At 36.3% G+C, this 24,212-nt stretch overlaps 1 protein-coding gene across 3 annotated transcripts in view; it reads right to left on the minus strand.

Moving 5' to 3' along the window:
- Positions 1-309: 309 nt before the first annotated feature.
- LOC124637320 (dual oxidase maturation factor 1) overlaps positions 310-24,212 on the minus strand; it is a 68,395-nt gene continuing 44,492 nt past the window's right edge. Inside the window, exons 1-10 of one of the 3 annotated variants that reach the window (XM_047173683.1) lie at positions 22,225-22,457; positions 5,939-6,115; positions 4,828-4,885; positions 3,518-3,655; positions 3,164-3,389; positions 2,805-3,016; positions 2,390-2,570; positions 1,993-2,148; positions 1,587-1,703; positions 310-1,333 (exon numbers count right to left, since the gene is read on the minus strand). In XM_047173683.1, the coding sequence (XP_047029639.1) occupies positions 1,285-1,333; positions 1,587-1,703; positions 1,993-2,148; positions 2,390-2,570; positions 2,805-3,016; positions 3,164-3,389; positions 3,518-3,655; positions 4,828-4,885; positions 5,939-6,103 (1,302 nt within the window). In that variant the 5' untranslated portion in view covers positions 6,104-6,115; positions 22,225-22,457 and the 3' untranslated portion in view covers positions 310-1,284. Of the gene's footprint in view, positions 1,334-1,515; positions 1,704-1,992; positions 2,149-2,389; positions 2,571-2,804; positions 3,017-3,163; positions 3,390-3,517; positions 3,656-4,827; positions 4,886-5,938; positions 6,116-22,224; positions 22,458-24,212 lie in introns of those variants that run through there. The other 2 variants (XM_047173681.1, XM_047173684.1) reach the window with 2 other exon arrangements.

Genomic DNA, 24,212 nt, shown 5'->3' on the forward strand with positions numbered 1-24,212 from the left:
ATGTATTATGAATTTTATCATTTGTAAATATGTTTGTCTATTTTTGTGTGATTAAAATCATATTGTGTTTTAATTTTGTCTTTTCATTCGAGATATGTTATAATTTATTTCCTGGACATGCTTGTTCCAGCGGTTTCAACCGTGTTCCGTAGGAACTACTCAGCGCGCCTGAATGAAAGTAGCTTTCAACCTTCTTCGTTAAAGAGAAATCTTTAATCTTCTTAGAATGATTCTTGTCTATCGCTTGTGGAACATAGGCATGTCAATGCTATACATACTCTTCTTTATTTCTTAGGATAAACAAAACACTGTCCAAGTTTCGAATTTGTATAATTATTTTTTCGATCACAATAAATACGATTTAAATCATTCACTCTGCATCTCACTATAGTTACAATTAAAATACATATAGGTACAATACACATTCACTGTTGCAAACACATCTTCACAACATTGAAAATGTTCCGTGATGTAAGTAGTTAGGTCTAAAGTGACGTAGAAATATAATTGTGATTGTTGTTACACATGGCTACTCACCACACTCACACATCCAACTACAATTGAAAATTAATTAAATAAATAACTTAAATCTAAAAGTACACCTAAATGACTTCGTTCTAATAATAGAATGCCGAATTGTTTAATTGATTCGATGTCATTTATTTTAATTGATATGTCGTTATTAACTTTAACGTTCTGTGGTAATATTAACTTTAATTCAATGTCAAGTCTAATGATTTTAGTATCTACAAGATCTTTCAAGGGTTATGCATTATTTTTTGTGCTATTTTACACTTGTCTCTTGTAGTATTACATGGCACAAAGCATTCACTTGTGTCGATGCAGTCAAACATAATTATTACTCATATTATCTCACAAGAGGTATAAACAATTATTTCCTAGGTATTTAATTTATGACACTGGACGGATTCGTTAAACATAATTTAGATACCTAACTATAATGTACATATTTACAGTTTTTATTATAGTCGATCAACTGGCTTAATTTTTTTTTAGATTCCATTTAGACATATAGGATTGTTAAAGTGCATCTTTTCCAGTAGTTTTCATACTTTGAGATAATTCACACTTTGATTATGGCCGGTAATATGTGAAGCTGCTAAAGTATTCTAAGTCTATATCACTAAACAATTTTGTTTCTAATTCGTATTTGTGCACCATCATATTGGAGGTCCGTAGAGATCAGTAACTTTCAGATGATGTATCGCCAGCCACACTTATTATTGTTTCAGTGTAAATTAAACTATGTTTTTGTTACACTAATCACCACATGTCCTTCACTCTCTCTGCCGCTGGTATTTGTGGACGGTACCTGAAAACAATGCGAAGTTATAATGAATGGGTAATTCAATTGTTATACCCAAATGAATTCGAGAATGCAATGGTAATTACGTCTGACTTAAAGCAAAAATGTATTTATTTATTTAAAAGATGATAAGTTGGAGGTTGAACGATGATGGCGAAGCTGATTTGCGTATTTGCAGAAATACTCACTTTACAAAGTAAATTCAGCAAGCAGCGTTTACTTAACATAGCGACAAGACTGAGAAGTACTCGTAATGTACCTATGCGCAGGGATGGAAGGCGTGGACGCCGGGAGCGCTCCCGAAGCCAGTGGAGACATCCTGATACCGGAACTGTTACCATTTATGCTTGACCCCAGACTCGACGCCGAGTCCGCTCTGAAAACAAAATTATTCCTCTATATATCTCAATGAAGAAACAAAAAAAGAAGCAGACTTCAATTTGTGCTACAAAGTAGGTGGGAAGGAACCAATTTGTTTTGTTATCATTCAGAGATCCGGATACTTTACTGTCTGTTTTAGCTTTGTTTCATTTTACACTCGGTGTTTCAACATTTACAATTTCGCTACAAACTAGTGAAACGGACACCGTGATTCCTTCCTCCGGACAAGTTTTTAGAACTCTTTTATCGATTAGTTTACATAACATTGTTGTATGTAGATTTACCTATCAATTTGTCTTCTGAAGAGCGGATACCTCCACGGTGAGTTAGGTTTCCTCTGCTCATGCTGGTAGGCCGGATTGTCTCGACCCCTCTCGTTTTCGTTAACTACTGCCATTGAGACATGGCCATCTGTGTCACGGGTCTTTGATGACAGTCTTCTGCAATGTTCAAAAGCACTTGAATTAGAGGCAGAAGAATAGGGCTCTTTATATTATCTCGTCGCTAGCCTGATATTATGGACTTGAGATTAGTAAGGACTACACGTTTAGAGCAGTACGCAATAGTTCTAACGTCAATAAAAATGGTGCAATTTCTGGAATCAACTTCCCATAGAAGAGATCAGGACAATGCTTCTCTGTGATACCAAAGAATGTAAAAAGGTTTTTGGTTAACACCCACCTAAGTATCCTAGTGGGTAATGACGCTTGTGTCTGCGGCCGGGCTCGCTGCCGGCTGTCCACGATGAGCACGTGCCTATCGTACGGCGTATCGTAATCCACTTCTAATACTGTGGAGAACCGGTGCGGCCACACCAGATCCAGGATTGCAATTATTAAACCTACTCCCAAGCAGATACATCCTGAAACGATAAACATATTTTTTACTATCTAGTAGGTGTAATAAATGTGTACGATGCTAAAGAACTAAGAATATGTAAGTCAATGTTTGTTTCGACTTTGTCACAATTTACAAGAGAGCGGTTGATTATTCATAGTAATCTCCTAATCTTCCTTAGAGTGATGCAGGGATAATATGATATAGAAATTATATATGGCAGATGGTCCAAAAAGCCTGGTGCAATAACCAGCTGTACCTGCTATCAATACCAGCCAGAAGCACCATCCCAGCGAGAAGAACAGCATAGCTCCGTCTAGGCGTACGACTAGAGGCGCGTGAGGCAGTGACGCCCAGTAGCCCCCTGCGGCCGCGCATAGCGTCACGCCTAACGTGGCCATGGCGTATGCGCCGTACCGAGGCACTACCACCAGCAGCAGGTTCATTAGTAACCACAGAGCTAGCGCCGTCCTGAAATGTACAGGTAGGTACAGGATATGAACAATAAAATCATTTCTATATAAACTTTTCGGGGATACTGAAGATTAAAACAAAGAGATATTCTTTCGGTCCAAACTTATAAATGACAATACCAAGAAATTGTATTAAGAATCATACCATAGCAATGTGGAAGTAGTATATCCCGCGGCGCGGTACTTGGCTCCCCAATCGAAGCCTTCATGCTGCACGGCGAAGTGTTCCGCGACAGATAACAGAGGGAATGGCAAGCCTCGTGTCAGACCATCCCTGTAGAACTCTTGGATAGCCCCGGCCTCCTCCCAGCGGAACTGCTCATTGTAGTCTACACCCGGGTCTCCCACGCTCGTGTTGCCCCAAGACAGGGCTAGAATCATAGAATTACCAAAACAATATAAAAGTTCTTCGATGATGTAAACGGATTTGTGGGCGTAAATCAGCGATTGGTTAAACTGTCTTTTTTTGCTGTTGATGATGACATTGGACTAATCGTACCGGTGAGCGTGACGTTGACGTGGCCGAGCCCCACGTGCACGGCGAGCCAGCAGTCCAGGCGCTCGGCGGAGAAGGCGCGGTAAGCGGCGCGCGCCACGCGGGCCCCCGACACGTGCCACGACGACCCGTGTTTACAAACTGGAACCAATATTATAAAAACATTCACAAGAACTCGCAGACAATGCAAGACGGAAATAACTTGATATAAAAGGTAAGCAGGGAGATATAAAAGGCCTGACACGAATTAAGTACTTATTTAATGAAAATATGGTGATTAGATCTCTTGACCTAAAACGAGTAATTTCGGTTCTGTGTAATGGACTACGAATGCTGAGATTTGGATCACCGATATTGCAGACAGGAGAAACTTTCCTGCTTGAATTATCCAGTCCAGTCCCGTAATGGCATTTGTGAACTTTGCATACAACACAGTATTGCCATGTACCGTTATTAAAATTATCGCAACCGGAATATCTCTGTACTCGCATTGAATTTATAATGAATCGGTGGAGGTATGATGTGGAACAGTGAAATTGTCCTCGGTTGTATTAAGCGTCCGACTAAAGGAGATGAAATGTACGCACGAGGTGCGGAGCAAAAATTGCGTTTGACACACGAAAATCGCGGTCAATGGCAAAAGGCAAGTTGGTTTCACCACTCGAACGGCTACCCGAAAACAATGGCAGATCCATTACAAAAGTTTTACAAAATCTTTAATAAACCGTTGCATCTGCTTAATTTGATTATGGTGACAAGAATACACAGACGTTTTAGGAATTTACCAACGAACGATAGGTTGAGTTTCACAAATGAATCTTCTTACATCATCGATGAATAGATTCCTTTTGTTTTATTTATCAATATCTGGAATCTCTGGATAGGACCCCTATGGGAAATAAGCATCCCAATGTCCTCGTCAATTATTGTTAAGTATCTATCTACAATTTATTTCTTTGCTCATAGTAAGTAGGTCTTTATAAATCGTACCGATAATTTATGTTTCCTCACGATTTCGTAGATATTTCGACATTTACGAAACACTTTAGTCTAAGAAAATAAAATTTTACTTATTTGAATAAATAATCTTGTTACTTGTTTTTAAGCAATGTACTTGTGTTTTAATTAAGTGTCCATTAGAATTTTCATGGCAAATGAGAGTAATTAAGTCGTTAAAATCGTTTCCAAGGCTAAAGCGTCTGCTGCAATGATTGACGTTTGTGGTGGAAATATTTATGCTGCAAAAAATCGCTGCGGTTTTGTCTTACTAATTGCGAACAAAGAAAGTGGAAAGTTGGATATTCCATACTTACCTAGAATGACGGTGCCGACGAAAAGACTAAGTGTGACTATCGTGAACGTTGAGAATCTCTGTAACAAACAATGGATAGGTCTTAATGCGGCTGTTATTAGTTGTACCTTGTGATTATTTACAGTTATGACGGCAGATGTCTCGTAAATAAAGCAGTCTATAGTTTAATCAGGTGGAGATGTTACAATGCTAGGAATGCTCATTTTTGTGAGAACAAGAGGTACCTATGCCTCTAAATTAGGTTATTAACAATGGGCAGTGGGTAAAGCGATAGCCACAAAAGGTTTGCGATTGATACTTTACTGATATTAAACTTTCAATATGCAAAAGCTAAGCTAGTATGAGAATCGAATTCATTGTTATCATATAATTGTATCGAGAGTATGAATAGAGCATCGAATACTCGTATCAATCATCATGAAGGTGAAGGATTGGCATTTCTGGATATTAAATCCATTCAAAAAAGTCTATGAAGTTTAAACAGCTGAGGTGACTTTAATAACCATCATCCTCCGAGCCTTTTCCCAATCATGTTGGGGTCGGCTTCCAGTCTAACCGGATTCAGCTGAGCACCAGTGCTTTACAAGAAGCGACTGCCTATGGGGAACCCGATACCCCTTGGTTAGACTGGTGTCAGACTTACTGGCTTCTGACTACCCGTAACGACTGCCAAGGATGTTCAATGTTTGATGACTTTAATAACCAATAATAACCATTAATATAACTCATTCTCTGTTTAACAACATTAGAGTTATCTAAGTGAGACATCAATGCGTTGCCCCTTGAACTATCATCGGCGGGTATGATATATTTAGTCTGCCTCGTTAGAGCTAGCTTGATTGATCGATTGCTTAATATTTCTTTATGAATTCTATAATATGAAAGTATATCCGGAATGTCCTTTTATAGCAGTGGCCATAACAACCACATTTTGCATCACTATTTAGTTATGCCTAAAGCTATCGATTTAGATGAAATTTGATATGGAGATAAATCCGAACCCAGAGAAGGCGCCTCAAGAATAAAACCACTACAAACTTTTCTCGCTTACACAACAAAATAACAGGACCCGAGAAATAACTTTACATAAAACAACATATTGAGAATACAACCTCTTTCCTGATGCCGGGGAAGACAGCGAGGAAGGCGACGTAGAGCGTGAGCGCCGCTATGAGCAGCGCGAGCGCAGGCACGTCCGCGGCTACTGCCGTGCGGTTGTGGTACGCGTATAGGGTCGGCCCGCCTTCCTCGCGGAACGCGTCGAACCACCCCTTCATCGCTCACCCAGCCTGGAACAATAGATGTCGATATTTAGAATATGTTATATTAGTTTGTTCGATAGAGTCACCGTGACCCTGGTACATAAAGGGCTTAAGAAGGAACAGTTAAACAGGAACGTTTAAATCATTTCATTTCATTTCATTTCCATTGTGGAGAATTTCTATGAAAATCTGTCACTGGGTAAAAGTACACAAGTACACTGGGCAAAGGTATTGTGATATAATTTTTATGGCTCAGCAAGAACCTTATCATAGTTTGAGTACGCATTGGGAGTATACAAAGAATAGAGAATCTACTTGAGCAATATTTTAAAATAGCATGTATTTTTTATTGTCACAAGTTCCTTTAATTATTTTTATACCTTGAGGATTTTGGGGTACTTTTTTTGATGTCCTCCTAGCCGATTATCAGCTACGGCGGCTGTTCTCATGTAAGGAGATTAGCCAACTACGCAGGACATATTATAGTGCACGAGCATTTGCGCAGACACAGGTGCACTCACTATTCCTTAACTCTCATAGCCCGATGGGACGGTAATCCGACACGACCGAAGACCGAGAGATCAGGCGCAGGACCGACATTTACGTGCTCTCCGATGCACGGGTGTATCAATCACCAGCTTCCAGGCTCCGGGCTGCTTTGTGAAAGTCTTCTAAAACCCACAAAGCGATTTCGGCCCGACTCGGGAATCGAACCCGAGACCTCGTGCTCAGCAGCCAAACTTGCGACAGCTAGACCAACGAGGCAGTTTTTTGTAAGTTGACTTTTTTTGTAAGAGTTGTTGAAATGAAAATATGTAGCTATAAGAAATAAAATGAGTTTGACGAGTTTCTCACAAGAATCCTCTCATAATGAGTCTCGTTAGTGTTACGATGGAACAGCATTGCTAACATTACGTTAAGGCTTAATAACCACATAGTATGAGAAATACGATGATAATTAGGTCTCAAGTCTATTACACACTTGAAGTTTATGATCCTTAGTTTCATAAAAATATGCAGAGTATCGTAACTGTGTTACAACTAGGCATCATAAATATTACCGTTGCCTAAAATGTTCCGGCTCAGTATTTTCAAAAAAACAAAACGTGTTGAAATTTTTGGATCTATATTGCAATATGTATATTAAATTATAAGTATATAATAATGTTAAATCCTTATTTATTTAGTCTTAGGTACTCTGGCCTAACAAAACGTAGAAAACCTTGTCACGACATGTTGTTTCAGACATACAAATCTAGAAGTTGTCACTTAAATCTCCTTAGAAACAAAATTTATTCGTTCGAATAACTGATCAATTCAATTAAATTCTCAATTTATTTTAATTAAACATCTCGTAAACCTACTTGTGTATAAATTGGTTTTGCAATAGCAAATATTATAATACTCCAAGCAACGTAATTAAAATCAAACATTACGTCCGAGGCGGTAAATAGAATAGTATTGGAACGTTATTTAAGATACATAAATACATTCCATGTGTATTGGTATTAGTATTCAGATTGTATATATTAGGTACCTTATGATGATCATGTTTATGTTCACGTACATAATAATATTCTAATGCTGGTTTCAACAGTATGACAAGGGTTGGCGTGAAGTACTGCCTGACAGTCAGCTGCTCTAAAATGTTAATAAGGTGACTATACTATGGTACTATATATTGACATGAATATTCAGTGCAGTAGATTTATATGATGCCGTCTTATATCTTTGTGCTAACATTAAATTTTATGAAATTAGCGTTTTAACTTCAAATAATTGTTACAGGTTAAATTAAGTACCTTGACTTCCCATTTTAGTTAAGTTATTGATGCAAGATGGGAATACTTATGGGTATCTTTAATGTCTCATTAACATTTATTCGAATTTTATGTTTAGGTATACCGGAGGAGCTACTAAACTGCTACTGCATTAGGTATCGCATAAGCAACCAAGATCCTTTTTATGAGCCTTAAAAATCTGACGACAATTTTGGGGTCAAAAATAATTTGAAATTTTGTAAGTATCTATGCAGGCAGTCGCATGCATGTAGATGTCAGCGTCGTGCAGTGGGATTACAATAAATAATAAATTAATTCAACAGAATGTAGGCCTATCGAAAGTACACACAACACCATACCAATGGCTAAACAAAAAAGGCTTTTTATAATTCAGAAACCAATTCGGAGTGTCGCAAAGAGCATCGTATCGGCGCGGTGACGCGGCCGGAATGCTGCTTGCGAAACCCGCCTCCGCATCGCGTCGCGACGCCTTGCCTTCGGGAAACGGATGTGTTGCACCTCACACTTTACGCCTTATGGTGCACTCAGTTCAGCCACTAATTAAATTATAAACTGCTCGCGATACAGAGATTGTACTCTTTGCGTAACGGACTCATCGAGTGTGAAATACGGAGCAAATGCGCGTTTAGTAAAAGCTGCAAGGACTACGATTGTGTGATTCGTATGCAGATAGATGTTGCTGCAATGTATCTGCATTTTGTTGAATGTTGCATCAAGAAAGACTGTACTTTTCTTTGGATATATTCAAGGGTAATAGTCGGCATTTTATTACATTTCTGATGCGAAAGAAAAACGCAGGGAAGAAACTCAAACCACCGATTAACGTTCATTGAATAACATTTTGCGAGAGCTATGATTGTAAAACACAAGCTTTCAGATTAAATTATTTTCCAAATTAGGTACCTACTAGTTTTACCATTTTTTTCCTTTTACGTCTTGGTAAAACCATGTTATACTATTATGAGGATCTGTACAGAGGTATTTTAACGCGGTGAGGTAGTACCTCCTCGGCTATAATCGGCATGTTGACTGAGCCGGGTTGAATGACATCTGCTATTTCTACTTTAGTCCTACTCGTCTTACACCTGCGAATACACACCTACATTCTTTAATAAGATTCTCTGTCTATAAATAAAATAACTATGGTATTCATTACAGTCTGACATCTGTTATTAATACTATAGTTATTTTAATATCTCCGCCATAACATCTTTGAAACCTTGAACTTAGTGTTGGAAAATTCTCGAAATAATTATTATTGATATTGAATTTAAAAATCAATAACTTGGAATTGAATCCAATAACAAAATATTGACCTCTAACGAGATAAAGATCTTGACATATATTGAGGTTTAGAGCGGCTTGTCGGAAGTCTGATGATAAGAGCAAAACATAGCAACACCGGAAGAGATTTCCCGGGACATACCACCGAGGTTGGATTACTTTTTATTATACAGGGTATATTTAACCTTCATGGAGGAGAACTGGTTACGATTAAGGCCCTATTTACCAACTTCTCTGCTACATTCTTAAGCGATGTGAAATTATATTTGTGTCTAAAGGCTTTACCTACTTACCTGATGACAACAAATTTATTATCATTGCCGTTGATTAATGGTTTATATTTCCACAAACAGATTTAAACATATCGATTTAAAAGTAACTGTAGATTGAGAGGTTATTTTAACGGCTAATGAAGATGTTCAAGTACAGTCTCAACACGATACTATTTACTTCGTGCACTGAGTATATAATTTGACTGTAGTCTGTTAGTTTATTACTTTTTGAAGCATTTGAGCGAGGTCTTTGTAAATACCTGATGAAAAACATTTCAATGATAGTCTTTTGTACAGTACAGTACTTTTGTACTGATCGGGTATTTACATCTTATGTGGAAACCACTATTGTATTGGACAAAACTGTAATGATAGTGTGTATGTTTAAATAAATAAATAACGACGGCAAATACAGACTTAAACATTTTTGTTAGCTTTTCTTCCGCGACAAAACGGCAAAGACCATTGAAATTAAAACTTTTGTATACCGGTACCCGTTAGGGTGGATTTTTGAGGATGAAACTAGATCACTGGACATTTAGGTAGATTTTTATCAACACCAGTTACATAATGAGCCTAGAGTTAATAAATATCAGGCTTTGAAACTAGCATATTAGCCTCAACGGAACTATATTGTTTCAATGGTCAATTTAGTTATCTATGGCAGTTTATTTTAAAACGAGGACGAACATAAATGTTCTGTTATTTAGCACAACTTTACTACATTTTTATGTTAATTGATTCGTTAAGGTTTTGCTCGCGTAAGTTTGTTATTTGTGTTTTGAATTTTGGCCATGGCACTCGCATTGGATTTACCGGTAATAACAGTTTCAGTTACAAAGCATTCATAAGTTTGTTTAGAATAGGAAATTAAATTAAATCCACTGTAAAGGTGGTTGTTACCGTATAAAACAAGTAAGTAGATAGCACTTGCAATGTTTTTTCATAACATTCGTCATTGTTAGTTAGGTCATGTAAAATTCCCAATTCGACCATACATGACAATTGGTACTCCAAATGGCCAGGTTTTCCCAAGCTTGAGGAAGCTCATTTATTTCGCCCACGCGGCGCAAAAGGTATTATGCACAATAGCCCATACAATATGTTTCATTACTGTCAGCGCGCATTCCGAAGCTATTATACCGAAGTGGTTTGCAAAGTTCAAGGGTGAGCACCTGAACACTAAATTACAAGCATTATTGAGCTTTGAATACTCCGTTTAAATTGTCCCTTAATTCTTGTTTAATAACCAGTTGGCCTATAAATGAGATAATAATGTACTTGTACATAAAACGAGCCTTACCGACTTTGCATGTTATTATGTAGATTATGCATATAATGGTATGTTCTACAATGATTACGTGAATTCTTCCAGGTTGAAACATTCCTAGCGAGTATTTTTTGCCTTCGCTACCGATATGCAGTTTGTATATCTAATGTGGATAGTTTCATGGGTATTGGCAGAGCGATACGTTGCCAATAGTTACGTATATTGTAGCTTTCTATTCGTATAGCTGAGTGATGTACGATGTCGACTGTATGTAGATGCTTTTTGTGTCTCATTGTGTCCCCAATATTGGTGCAATGTGCCTACATGTCATAATACCTTACGTTAAAGCTGGACACAATGACACAACAAAAACAACAAAATGCTTTTAGATATTTCAACAATTTTGATTATTACCTATTTTTGTATGTTTTTTCTTCGTAATTGTATCCAGGTATCCAATAATATCATATAAAAAATAGGGTTCCGTAGTCTTTACAATAAAAAGTCTATTAGTAAGTACACGAATAAAAGTATTTCCCGCCCAAAGTGTGTCTACACGTTCAATTACAAAAACTGCTTAAGAACCTGATAGCATCTTGACCAAATTATTGAGCTTATAATAGAACCTTGCCCTGTGTCTCCCGGAAGCAAAGCTTGGGTCATTGTGCTCCGAGGAAGGCCGCCCCGCTAACCTTGATGTTCAGCGGTGATAGCAAGGGCGATCACCAACGTCACATTACGCGAACACTCGAATTAGTAACCATTCAAAACTAATAATCTATGTAGATATGCATATTATTAATACGGAACCACAATATTCATAAACGTTTGTTGGTTTTGTGTAGCTCTCGTCGGGCTATTTTTGAATAATACATACAGTTGCGAAGTTTGAAACGAATTGATTTATTTTCACGGTAATAGAATTTATTGCACTGCGTGCATTCGTGTGAACTTTGGTAGTAAATCTCCTAACAGCTTTGCAGTGGGTTAATTCATAAATTATAATAATTGCTTAGATTTTAGGAATGTATATAATGAATAAACCATAATATGCACAGAATAGCATAATCCGCTAATGCAATTCAAATACAATTCCACCACAAAAATAAGAATTCCAAAAACAATCTCTTTATTCTATAACCCTTTAGCAGGCGGAAAAATGACCATTTTCCTTGATGTATACGACAAAATGTTCTTCAGTGAATAAATCAAATCAAGGAACAATACGTGCTCGTTACATTAGGCATCTGCTGTGATCAGGAAAATGCCTCTCCGACCATATCAGATGAGATCCATGTGTGGTCATGGACCTGTCACGGTCGTTCGAAGTCGAGGCCACGGGACGATGGAGCGCCTTGCCTCAATCAGTGACTCAGCCTTGTTCCTTTTGAAGTTTACGATCCCATAACGGATGCGTGTCACGTATCATATTATATTATGACAAAGGCGTATGTGCAGTTTTATATGAGCTAGGTTCAGGCTATCGTACTGCTTTTTGTTTTTTAAATGCTGTCGTTGACCCCCCTTCATGACAATTTTTTGAGTACCTTAATGTTGAACATTAAACTAACTAATGTGTTCTGTCGTACAATTCATTTTGGGATTTACGAAATGTTTGATGTTAGTTATGATTATGGCAATAAAGGGAGAGGCTGCCGGCCTGCAATCTTTGTGATTTTGACATTACATGCGTTGAGAATTTAGGTTTACGCTTAATTAATTTTCCTTTTAATTTTTTACACCTTATACGATTTTAGTTCAAATTGGAAAGATTTTTCTATTAAAAGGGGCATTAGATATTTTCTTTAAAACTTGCAAATTATCCCTTGAAATAATCAGTTTCCGTTTTCCTGTGTTCATTATTTGTGGAAATAGCATATGCCACACTGAAAATATAAGCCAGATAGCTCGGCTTTACCGAACTGCCCGAGGCGCGATGAACATTCCTAAATTGAGTTATCAATCGTGAAGGTTGAGGTAAAGCACTCACTTACTTAATTCTAAGTACATTTTAATGGACACGTAAACTAAGTGAAGAGCTTCAAGTGCCAAACAAATAAGTGGTTATGAGTTACGAAGTGATAACCTTGCTTGACACCTGATAACTTGATTGCAACGTCAGCTAATTGTTCTTTACCAATATTCATTGTTAAACTATAATGGTTGGGCAAATAATTTACACAAGAAACACGAACAAGAGGGCTTAGGGACTATGTTGTAAAGTATTCTTTAAGTTCTTTCATATTTGTTTGATGTTATAGTACTGAATACCGACTTGAACTTACGTAATTAGCAATAATTACAAGATTAAGTACAATTAATTCATTTTCATAGTTCTTCGTCCAAGTCAACACATTTTAGCTTAAGAAAATGTACTTGTGCCTGGAGAACACGCGATGCCTTTCAGCTCTTAAATGGGCATTGTGTGTTCGAAAGGTCGGAGATCATTATCAGTAGCTAGTTAACATTTCCTATTAGGCAAAACAGGCTGCACTTAGAACAAAGACGTAGCTGAATTCTGTGGAAGATTCGCAGACTTATCTGAGGGACTCGATGACCTATTGAAAGCTTTAAGATTATTGGTGTACATTACAAGTATTTTCGCTGGTAGGCGGCCTCATGCACGTCTACGGTTAATGACTACAGTAATATGCACTTGCAGCGTAATTATAGTATTTTATCGACATGTTCCCAGCGAATATAAAGAGTTTATTGTCAGAATATGTTGTCGGTAATGTCGGCTCGTCCTCGGCTGTAAAATCATTAGTGGCAGAATAAACAGTATTTCATTGAATCTCATGTTTAATCTACACTTTGGTGGTTAAAGTTTTAAAAGTGGAGGTAACATTTTAAGAAGCAAATCTTTATAACTCGAGGGCATTGCATTATGTCATTATGTATGTCACGAAATTCATAGAAAATATGATATTGTATAATATAAAAAATTCGTGTATGTAATTCGTATATTGTATAAGTACTAATAATTTTAAAGTAATTTGCGAGACACGTTTACCCATTAAAACGTACATTTTAGTACCCATAAACGGTGAATTCAAACCTAGATTATTATCTATTTGTATTGGGCTTGTCTTCAATAACTGGTTGAGCCTAGTAACAAGTGGCTCGATTAGGCTGATCAGTTTATATTTATAGAACCAGTTTTGTACTACCTGACTCAAAGGCACGCGGCCGTTAAAATAACGTTCATCTCTTCATACCAAGATCATAATTTTAATGACGTTTATTAAAACTTATCAATTTGTTATGTTAGTAGTGTTTGCCTCGGTTTCTTCCTCTTTACGAAGGAACTACTCCCGGCTTACACACTATTCTGATATGTAAGCTAAGCAGATTTTGAGTTAAAGTGTATCATGTATCTATTCACGCCTTCATCAAAACTTTAATGTTTGTAATGAATATTAGGTAAGGAAAGTCTAACTAGCTTCAAAGTTTAGCATTGAATATGAGGAAGTAGAAATAAAAAAAATCTAGTTTTGGTAACGGAGTAAAACCGCGATAGACAGACATCGCTGCAGCCATTTCAATGACGTTTTTGTAGTAGGAATGATATTTAAATTCTAAGCTGTTTATAATAGTCTTCTCTATCTTATTATATACTCATGGCATAAAGCCAAATCGCCTAAGGTGTGTTCTATGTACGTGAATTAGTCTGTCAGCATACGTGACCGCAGGCTTAGTACGCTTGCGTGACTTTTGGCACGCTCGGAAGATCGGCGCACACGCATGGCCCTTTGATCGGCTCGATATGACGGCACATCCTCAAAAACTTTCGTAATCGAAAGGAATTTGTAATGTGTCATACAATAACTTTAGCCGGTTAGTCATCTGGCTGCAGTTGAGGAAATATTGCACAAATGGGGAAGTTGCATGATTTTGGTCACGTAGTTTTGCAGAACGGAAAAAATATATTTTAAATCGAGGATTTTCACTATTATTATCTGAGCTTTCCAATGATAGCCTCTTGCATCACGGATCGGAAACAGTGACAAGTTAAATGTCATAGAACTCAGACTTTGCTTAGCCTTATTGACTAGGTAAATAAACTGCAAATAGTGTAGGGGTTTTATCCATGAATCATTTTTCAAAAGTCAAAGTCAACCGCTTGTCTTTGGTGGTATGCAGTGCTTTTCAATAATATCAGATCTTATTCGAGTGCACTTTAAGAATGTTTATATTCTACGCCCCTTGAAAATTTTAGTGTGCAAATCTATTGAATAACCAATCAATTTATGTAAATAAACTGTGTAAACAATAAAAAAGTACTATTTTCTAGGGAGGTGTAGATCTTTGTTGTCAAAAAATTTATTGCTACTTCTGACCCTCAATGCTTCTTCCATCACTGATCTAGCCAGCATAATTGGAACCTTCATGGCTTCGCTATACGCAAATATCAAAGTCCAACACAACAAAGCATTTCATTAGTTCTGTCCTTCACATCTCTCAAGTTATAGTGGCCGTAGTTTTTGTGTACTTATTGTCGGTTAAAGTAGATCAATCAACGGTTGTTGGTACGTGAGTGCGGCCGGTTGTATTACATAAGCCAACGTGTGGCCACCGGCCAGAGCCAAGTGCTCGGAACTGACCTTGACTTCCTCACTAACAATTTATTGCCCATCACTATGAGCTACTTAATATGCATTTTTGAACAATGGTTGTTTTATTGTTGGCAAGTCCGAATTTTATCTGAAAACTTTAAGATTAATGAAAGGTAAGTCCCCTAAATTACGTTTTCAGTCTTATAACGTCCTTTCAACCAATAAGGATAAAAAGAAAAAGCTGAGTTTGCAAATCGCAATGTGCTCAGAGAGTACAACTCATAGAAAAGGAATTTTTAAACTAAATAGCTTGCCAACTCTGTGGATTTCGTAATCGATCTACAAACACGCAAAATTGGCGTCGTGTCGTTATGTTTGGGCCTGCCCAGACCCACTAATATGTAAAAGCTGCTAATTTGAATATCAAATAAGAGATGCAAGAGGTTGGACGTTTGTTACGATGTTTAAGTGTTTGGGAGACAAAGAATTGCTACTCTGGATTGTACTGAAAGAAAACGTCTTTGCTACATAATTAGAACATATGCGATGTCGATGTGTGAAACCAATATATCTGTCTATTCTATATTACTACGTCTTTTAATACATTTTATTTGACCATTTTCACATTTCAACAAAATAAAGAAGAGTCCTATTCCAAGAACAATTAGCCGTTTTATTTGCGTTATTTTGTATAATTACGTAAATATGCCGCAGTTACAAATTAACTGCTGCAACGTCTGGTGGCCTCCACATGCATCTAATGCGCGATGCATTAGGTATATTTCGCACGTCGTTAAAAATAAATGTAACAATACTTTATATTGCATTCTGATTGCCGAATTGCTATTCAGCCTTTTTAATAATATCTAGATCAAAGAAATATGGATTATGCAACATGCACTATTATAAATTATCAGTCAATTGTAAGTATGATCAAAAAATAATAACTCAAGGTGCCTGGGCGTTTATTGCCTGATGATAAATTATCGTAGTAAGTATCTGAATAACTGAATTAGAATTAATTTTGATTTATTTAGTGCATAGTCATAAATAGTTCAGGTACCCACAGTGAGTATTTTTTGAAGTGAGTGGTGCGACAATGAGTCGCGTGCATCGAGCAGCACCGGTAACATGTTTGCATTGAGTGGTGCTCCGGTACAACCTTCTCAAATGACAGCGCCGTATAAAAACAACGGACAGTTGGTATTCGAGCCAAGGTCCTGTAATGAGATATGTTTGTAGATAGCAGCTATAAGAGAATTAAGACAATTCAGCCGGCGAGCAGATAAAGCTTCGGGAGGTTTAATTAATATTGTCCGGCAGGGTGTTATTAGCGAGATGCGTGAGCGCACACTCCGCGTGAACATAGCATTGTGCCGATTGTGAAGGAACCTTAGACACTCATTACAATGAATGGTAAAGGCCTCAGCCTAATGACGGGATTAATATCAGTGTTTTATTATTATTTGTGAACGTACATACCTCTTCTACGTGCATGCACATAGAGCTCTTTGTTTTTGCTAGTAACATAAGGTTGAATTAATGTTTAATTAACATTTTTGTAGCAGGTAGCCTAATGATTTATATCACTATAAATTTAATATTAATGGCACTATATGAATTCATTGGAGTATTCGAGGTTGATGTGTGTGAGGCGCAGATAACTTAACCGGGTGTTGTCTGTCGATCCGCAACAATAAACTGGTTGCGACACGCAGACGACCGCGGTGCACTCAATTAACGTGGGAAATTAGTATTTTAATCTCATCCGTCTATCTGCGTTGTGAGGCAGCATGTCCAATGAAACTGACGAACAATGTGCACCGACTTATTCCTTTGTTGTTATTTAATTTATGAAGGAACTATACGCTGTTGTTCTACGAGTGCGCTCCAATTATGTTTATTACGTTTGTGGATACGATCAAGTTGTGATGTTGTGCAAAACGGCTTCTTGCTGAGATGTGGCATGGTTATCTGATAGTTATTAAGTGTGTTAAGATATTTCTCAGAACACAGATTATTGTGGCCGTTTGCGTCGTTTTCCAGAAAGAATTTTATTATGCATTTAAACTCTTCTTAACGGTTGGACTTAACTACTTCATTCTCAGGAACATAAAATAGGAATGTAGTACACAAGTATGTAAGTACAGAGTAGTGGCTGCTAGATGATTTTCCTCTTCCTACTTGGTCAAGTTTGTGCGTCGTGATGCTGCGTCATGTGCGCCGAGGCCGCGGGAAGGTCGCGCAGTGTTTCACTAAACTATAAACATTTGCATAATATGCCTCTAACTGACCATTGTGTTGGTATGTACACAGATAAAGGAGCTTTACATGATCTTTTTTTTCTTCATGACATAATACCTCGTAACAGTTAGTTCATATTCTCACAATAAATGCATAACAAATAGTTTTAATGAAGGAACTTTGTTGTGGATGTTTACGATTATAATATATGTTTGTTCTCACGTGTTTTATCGGGACCTGTACTGCAGTGTTCTAGGGAAAGATCTATGAAATATATTGTTACTGACTTTAACAAAATAACAATGAGACGGAACCAATTTTTGTAAAAAATATTTTTATTTGAGGCTTTCCACAATTTTAAAGCTGACATTGAGCAAGTATGTAATAGTACCTAGATATGTACTTAAAAATTACAAAATGTTCCATATATCTTTCTTTGAGCTTCACAGAAGTAAGACAAAAGTCATTTTCAGACGAAGAGGTAGTCTAAAATGTATTTAATTTATGTTCATCCTTGAAACCTTGCCTGTGACTATGCACAGCCCTTGTCAGGAAACTCATTGGCCGGCCTTGGTATTTATCCCTTTAGACAATTATTTTGCTGACATTTAAGGGTACATTATCGAGCCATACTTAAGTTCTGTAAAAACTTGTAACCATTATACTTGTCGGCTTAAGTCCCGTGCGTGCAGTAAGAAAAACAGGCTCAAGCGAAAAGCACGAAACATTACACGCCTTCAAACTAAAATGCACGTAGGTGGTTATCGTTGTCATATATCTTAACTAGAACTACATACATACAGCTTAAACAATAGATCAGCCTCATTTTATCAAATGACAAAGCACTGTATTATCTGAGCCATCAATCACTTTGGTTAATTGAATGTAACGTATATGACGCACGACGAGACATCTTCTAAACATAATAGAAGACCGGGTTCAACGCTTCAAGCTAACGATCAATTAAGCCCATTAGGCTTAGTTTGCAATGACTTCGCAATTAATAACGTTTTTTGGTGAGCTGATGTATTACGTCAATCATAATCCCAATTATTTGGCGAGGAAAAAAATCTACCTGTGTTTTCTCAAGTTATTTTAGATACAACAGTAAAGTTATTTATAGCTGAAGTTCGATTTAATGGGGGTAATAAAGTCTGCTGAGATTTGACAAGAAAATGAGTCATTATAAAAATACGTTAGGTGATAATCCGGGAGGTGTGTCATGGGATTTAAATAGTTTACTTACGGAACTATGTATTAGTGTAATTGCTCAGATTTTTTGTTCGCTATTTGACGCACCTATTTGATACTTCTTATTTGCAATTCAATCAAGAATGATATCAATTGATGGTGCCGTCAATCATTATAATGATCATCGATTGAAACAGGTACCTACCTACCTTTATCTCAAGGATCCGGGAGCTTTGGCATGTTTTTTGTTGATTATAGCAATTAGGCACCAATCTAAGTTATCCATTAGGATTCATACATTATTTAAATGTTTATTATAGAGTTTTTATGGATCAAATCGATCGTGATACCTAGCAATCATAGCCAATTTTCTGTAACTAATAGAACAGATTGGTCTATTAATGCTTGGGTATAATTTTGATACATCTTTATTAAGTTTGTGAATTTTCACAATTTACATGTAACACACCTATATTCTTCTTTTACAAGCCAATAAGAAATTAATTTCATCACAAATCGTACTTCGAACTTACGTACATTGACACTTCTGCTAGAAAAGTAGGTAGCGCTAATTGAGTTTTGATCACACGAAAACTCTAGAATTAGCAGAAAACCACTAAATGTATAAGGTGGCTTGAGTAATTAGTTTTGACGCAATCAGACGTACTTAGTTGCTAAAATTTCTGTGTGAACGTAAAGGTGTTGCTGCAATCCGAAGGGACTCGAATTAGGAAGACTGACTTCTCGAGAACAATGGTTGGGAATGGGCTGTGATGAGAGCACGTTACGAAGACAGCGTGTTAATGATAGAAGAAAAATATAATTACCGATACAAATCGTGAATATGCAAGAATTGGAGAAAGTGTTAAGAATGTAAAGGTTTATAAAAAGTATTTTTTATTCTAAACATATTCGAATTCGGACGTATCAACAGCAAATAAGAAGCTGAAAACCCACTTATTCAGAGGTTTTAAAGGAGCCTGCACTATGTAAAGTGTGTCAGAATATCTAAATTGTATAACATTATCAATTTTTTATTAATGTTAAATCATAAAATAACGTAAGTATGTCTAATTCTTGTGTAATCTTCATCAAAATTACATTTTGGATTACTTAATTACATTAATTAAAATCAATTATTTTAGCATAATACACATAAAAAATTGTTTCCCTTGTACAGCGGAAGCCATGTTTTAATCAGTGATCTCAATGAAATGTAAAAAGTTAAGCAACACGTGTTTGTTAAACATGAAAATCATTTTTTAATAATCTGTGTCAATATTGTGGAATTATCCATGACCTTTAGATTATTCTTATTAATATTTGTAATAATATTATAAACTCCGAATTGGTGGTTCATTGGTCAAAGCACGAATGTAGTGCACGTGGAGCAGAATGTGTGGACCGCAGTGTAGAGCAGAATACGCTGTTTTATTTTAACACGCTTATATTTGAAATACCAAATACAACCAGTATTTGGCGTAGGTAATTGATGACCCACCCGTACTGCGTAGAACTTCATAATTCCGCCCCAAGTGGATTCGAGAAAAGTTTGAGACCTGACTTGTTTGAATATTAAACCTGTGGCTCGTACAATACCTATCTGTATTTCTAAAGATTAATTTTCAAAATGAAGTCGTGTTCCCATACCGTTTCAAAATTTATAAAATTGCCTATAATATTTCCGGATAATTGCTTATGCTGGCAATTTGTGTTAAACGTTGATCAGTGGGAGCGGTCAAATGCCTGCCCACTGGAGGCGGCCGCTTGTAATAATAGATCGATTTGGAAACAATCCGGAATTACAGTACACTTTCATGTTTTACCAACAGACCAGTTTTAATGCAGCGGTAAATTCCCCAAGTCTTTGCAATAAGCGCGTATAACCATAACTTATATTCTGACATTCAAACCGTTTCCTCAAACTTGAATGTAGATGTTTGTCGGTGATGAGGAAATAAAGCAAAACGTATGAATTTGAAATTATAATATGGTTTGCGAAAGAGATATAACACCTGCCTACATGATTGAAGAGACTAAGAAAATTATTTTGTTTTCTACGATACCTATGAGAAACGAATTACTGAAAAGTTCTCATGAGAGCGGTTAGTGTACTACCTACTACTAAACGAAAACATGTATGTGTTGATAGAATTAGTTTGAGAATCAAAGATTATATTTTTGATAAATAGCTACTCCTTCTTAGTGTCTATAAAACACATTTCACAATTTAGCAGTCAATTTATTTTGAGGATTTTTGGCGGCAACACCATTCGTTTGCAAAATAGAATTATAAAAGTTTCTAATAGGCGTTAGTCTTATGTTGTCACCATCACGTAGACATTAACAATATAATTACATGCGAGTTACCTCATGGGGCATGATTAATCACACGCAGAATATCTTAAGGCTACTTATTACGAAATTATAATAGCTGATTAGTTGATACGTCATTTATGAAAATTGTGCTTTATGATTGATTGTCATGATTGTATTGAAATGAGGAGATATTTTTGTGGGTACAGAATAAATAACGACAACACACACAAACAAGCTTTTTCTTTCAGACAGCTTTTATAGTTCTTTTTGAATTTGAGAATTATGATTATATTAAAAGAATAATCATTATCTTAGACATATTATTATAAAATTGTTAAATATCTGAGAGTCAATCTTTTGTATAAGGTCTAATGTAATTATACCTATAGCCGGATCTAAAAAGAAAAGTGAAAAAGGAAAAGTGCATCACAGTTTGTAATGCATTGTACATTAGTAGACATTGTTGCCATTGTACCTACGTCTTGTTGAATGATTCAACGAGTGCTGTTTGTCCTACGCTAAGTCAACTATCAACTATGTGCTCCTGATACAATGTGCTTGTGGACATACAATATGTCTTACTGGAGTTAATAAGGGTACCTATAATACGGAACACTTTCTATTGTTTATGATTTGGGGTCGATTCATCAATCGCCAGATAACTTTCTTCTGAACAATATGTTTGATAGTTTTTGTATACAAAATATGTCAAACCGCTATATTGATTACTCAGATAGAAGATATTGGATGATTGAAAAATCGGACATAATGATTTATTGAATTTCAATGAACATATTAGGTATAGTATCTGAGATATAAGTTTAGAAGGCTAGGTAAGTTTATTTATGTAGTGAACATTTTTACGGAGATAAGTACATACGTCGGCTAGTGCTACCACTTCTAAATAATACACGTTAATACCCGTAATTACTTCTTCACTGTCATCATAAAGCTGTAGCAATACTTGGAGGTTAAACTGAAGTGGACGGCATTCGACAGATATAAGATATTGTTAGGCGTATAATGACTTAATAATTATCTTTTAGACACTTACAACTTAATGATTTAGCAGTAAATGATAATAACACGTTATATTATCTAACCATCAATCGCATCACATAAACGAAACTTAATTCTGCACAAAGTTGAAGCTATCACCTAAAACGGTAGTAAATCTTAATTACAGATACCCACTCACCTATTACAACTGCACTTGTGAACACAATTAACACCTCCTAATATGGCATAAGGAGCATTGGCACAAAACATCACAATATACACTAATCGTATACTAGTTGTGTCACTATATAGGGTGCACTGGGGGAAGAATATCGCTGCGGAGGATATATCGAGGATCGGGGATAGTTGTCACAGATATCGGTCGTGTTGTATCGTTAAAGGCTCGGCCCGCACTGAGCAGTTTATTATTATATCGCGGCAAGGAGCGCGGCTGTATTCAAGGTTCTGGCCGCGGCCGGCGCACGCGCTCGCAGCACGTAGCGACGCTTATCTGCCGTCGCCTTTGTCGCTCACGACTTCGCTCGCTCGCTGAGCGTCGTTACGTCTACGTATCGTATGGCGATCTTCTCACTGTACTATTTTATTTACTGGCTAGAAAACATTTCGTGATGGTTGATCAAGTCGATTTTGTACAAAATGTGGGATGAACACATTTTGATCGTTTGATTTGTTATATCGCAGTGTTAGTAATTTCACAACAACTCGTTTTATGAACCACTGCAAAATTAGTGTGTTTGTTGAAATTTGACATTGGAATCCTAGCATCGTTCAGTAATGTTATGCATAAATATACCCAATATTTATCATAACATGTCAATATACATTAGGCATCGGTTCAAAGTTCAAATCTATTTAAATGTTGTTATGTGAATATTTAGGTCTATACGTACAAATTGTATCAACTAAGAGGACTTTGTTTAAATATTGCAGCTGGGTAAATATAAGCTATCGAGTAACAATAAAGAATATCAATAGGTATTGTGTTAGACTTAGAATTCTATTATATGCTAGCGAAAACAAAGTGCGATATTATTCAAACAAAAATCCGAAGAGAGGCAACATATTCGATTGTTTAATAACACTAGACATTGAACAAGGTATGTTCATTTTAAAGGTAAACATTGTTAGTGGATACAATGAGCTATGAGATACAAAGTTAAATTAGATAGGAAATACAAAATTATTTATTGAACCCTTTTTCGTAGCGAGTCGTAGCTCGTAGTCCGTAGCCGTAGAGGGTAGGTTCGCTACATCTTGCGTAGGCGACAGTGACAAAGCGATAAAAGTTTCCGTATAGATTCCTAACAGTGACATGGAATGACTACCGGTATTGCCGTCATCTCGTATGCATATTTATCTAGAAGGTTATAATTAAACGACAAACATGTTTACAGATCAATACACACGATAAATAGATACAATGTTTGCTGTTGCTACGTTCCGTCGTACGTTTAATTCTTGCAACAGATAATGTATCATTATATTGATTTTGATGTTGAGATAATGAGCACGTAGGTTATCGGAAATGAATTATAACTGGCTGGTTGACCTTTCTATTTGGCATATTCAATAGCAACTTATAAAGAAGTAAATAGGAATCAGACATCACTTCCTACTTGCACAAGGTTGGTCAGTATATTTCCTCTATGTATTGGTTTGTGTCTATTAATAGACAAATAAAGTGTTTACAAGTAACTGATATGAAGAGCGCTAAAAGGAAAAAAAAACTGTTTAATAATATTGTAACACACAAAATAGCTTTTTCATATAGCTTTTTGTACCTCAATGTTGTCTTTAAATGGTTTTTATCTTGAAAGTTTAAATTTAATAACTCGATCTATTTTAGTTTATATCAGTAAGAAAATAAGCCTGAAACCTAACCTAGATTATATACTAGAGTTACTACCAAAATATGAGGAACAAAGATTTCGGTTTCAAGGTCTAAACTTCATACATATTTGTTACAAAATATTAAATTACTTATAATACAATACTAGTGTGTTGTAACGGTGATACATGTGTCATTCGCTATGTCTTATAATAAAATTAGAGGCGGTATTGTGATGGTAAGTAATACGAGAATCTTTTGAAACTTATATTAACAAACATGCTGACTGTTTGGCTTGGATCGCTCTTTGTTACTTGATTATAGTTTTGCATAATATT

The sequence above is a fragment of the Helicoverpa zea genome, chromosome 16 (genome assembly GCF_022581195.2).
Source record: "Helicoverpa zea isolate HzStark_Cry1AcR chromosome 16, ilHelZeax1.1, whole genome shotgun sequence".
Lineage (NCBI taxonomy): Eukaryota > Metazoa > Arthropoda > Insecta > Lepidoptera > Noctuidae > Helicoverpa > Helicoverpa zea.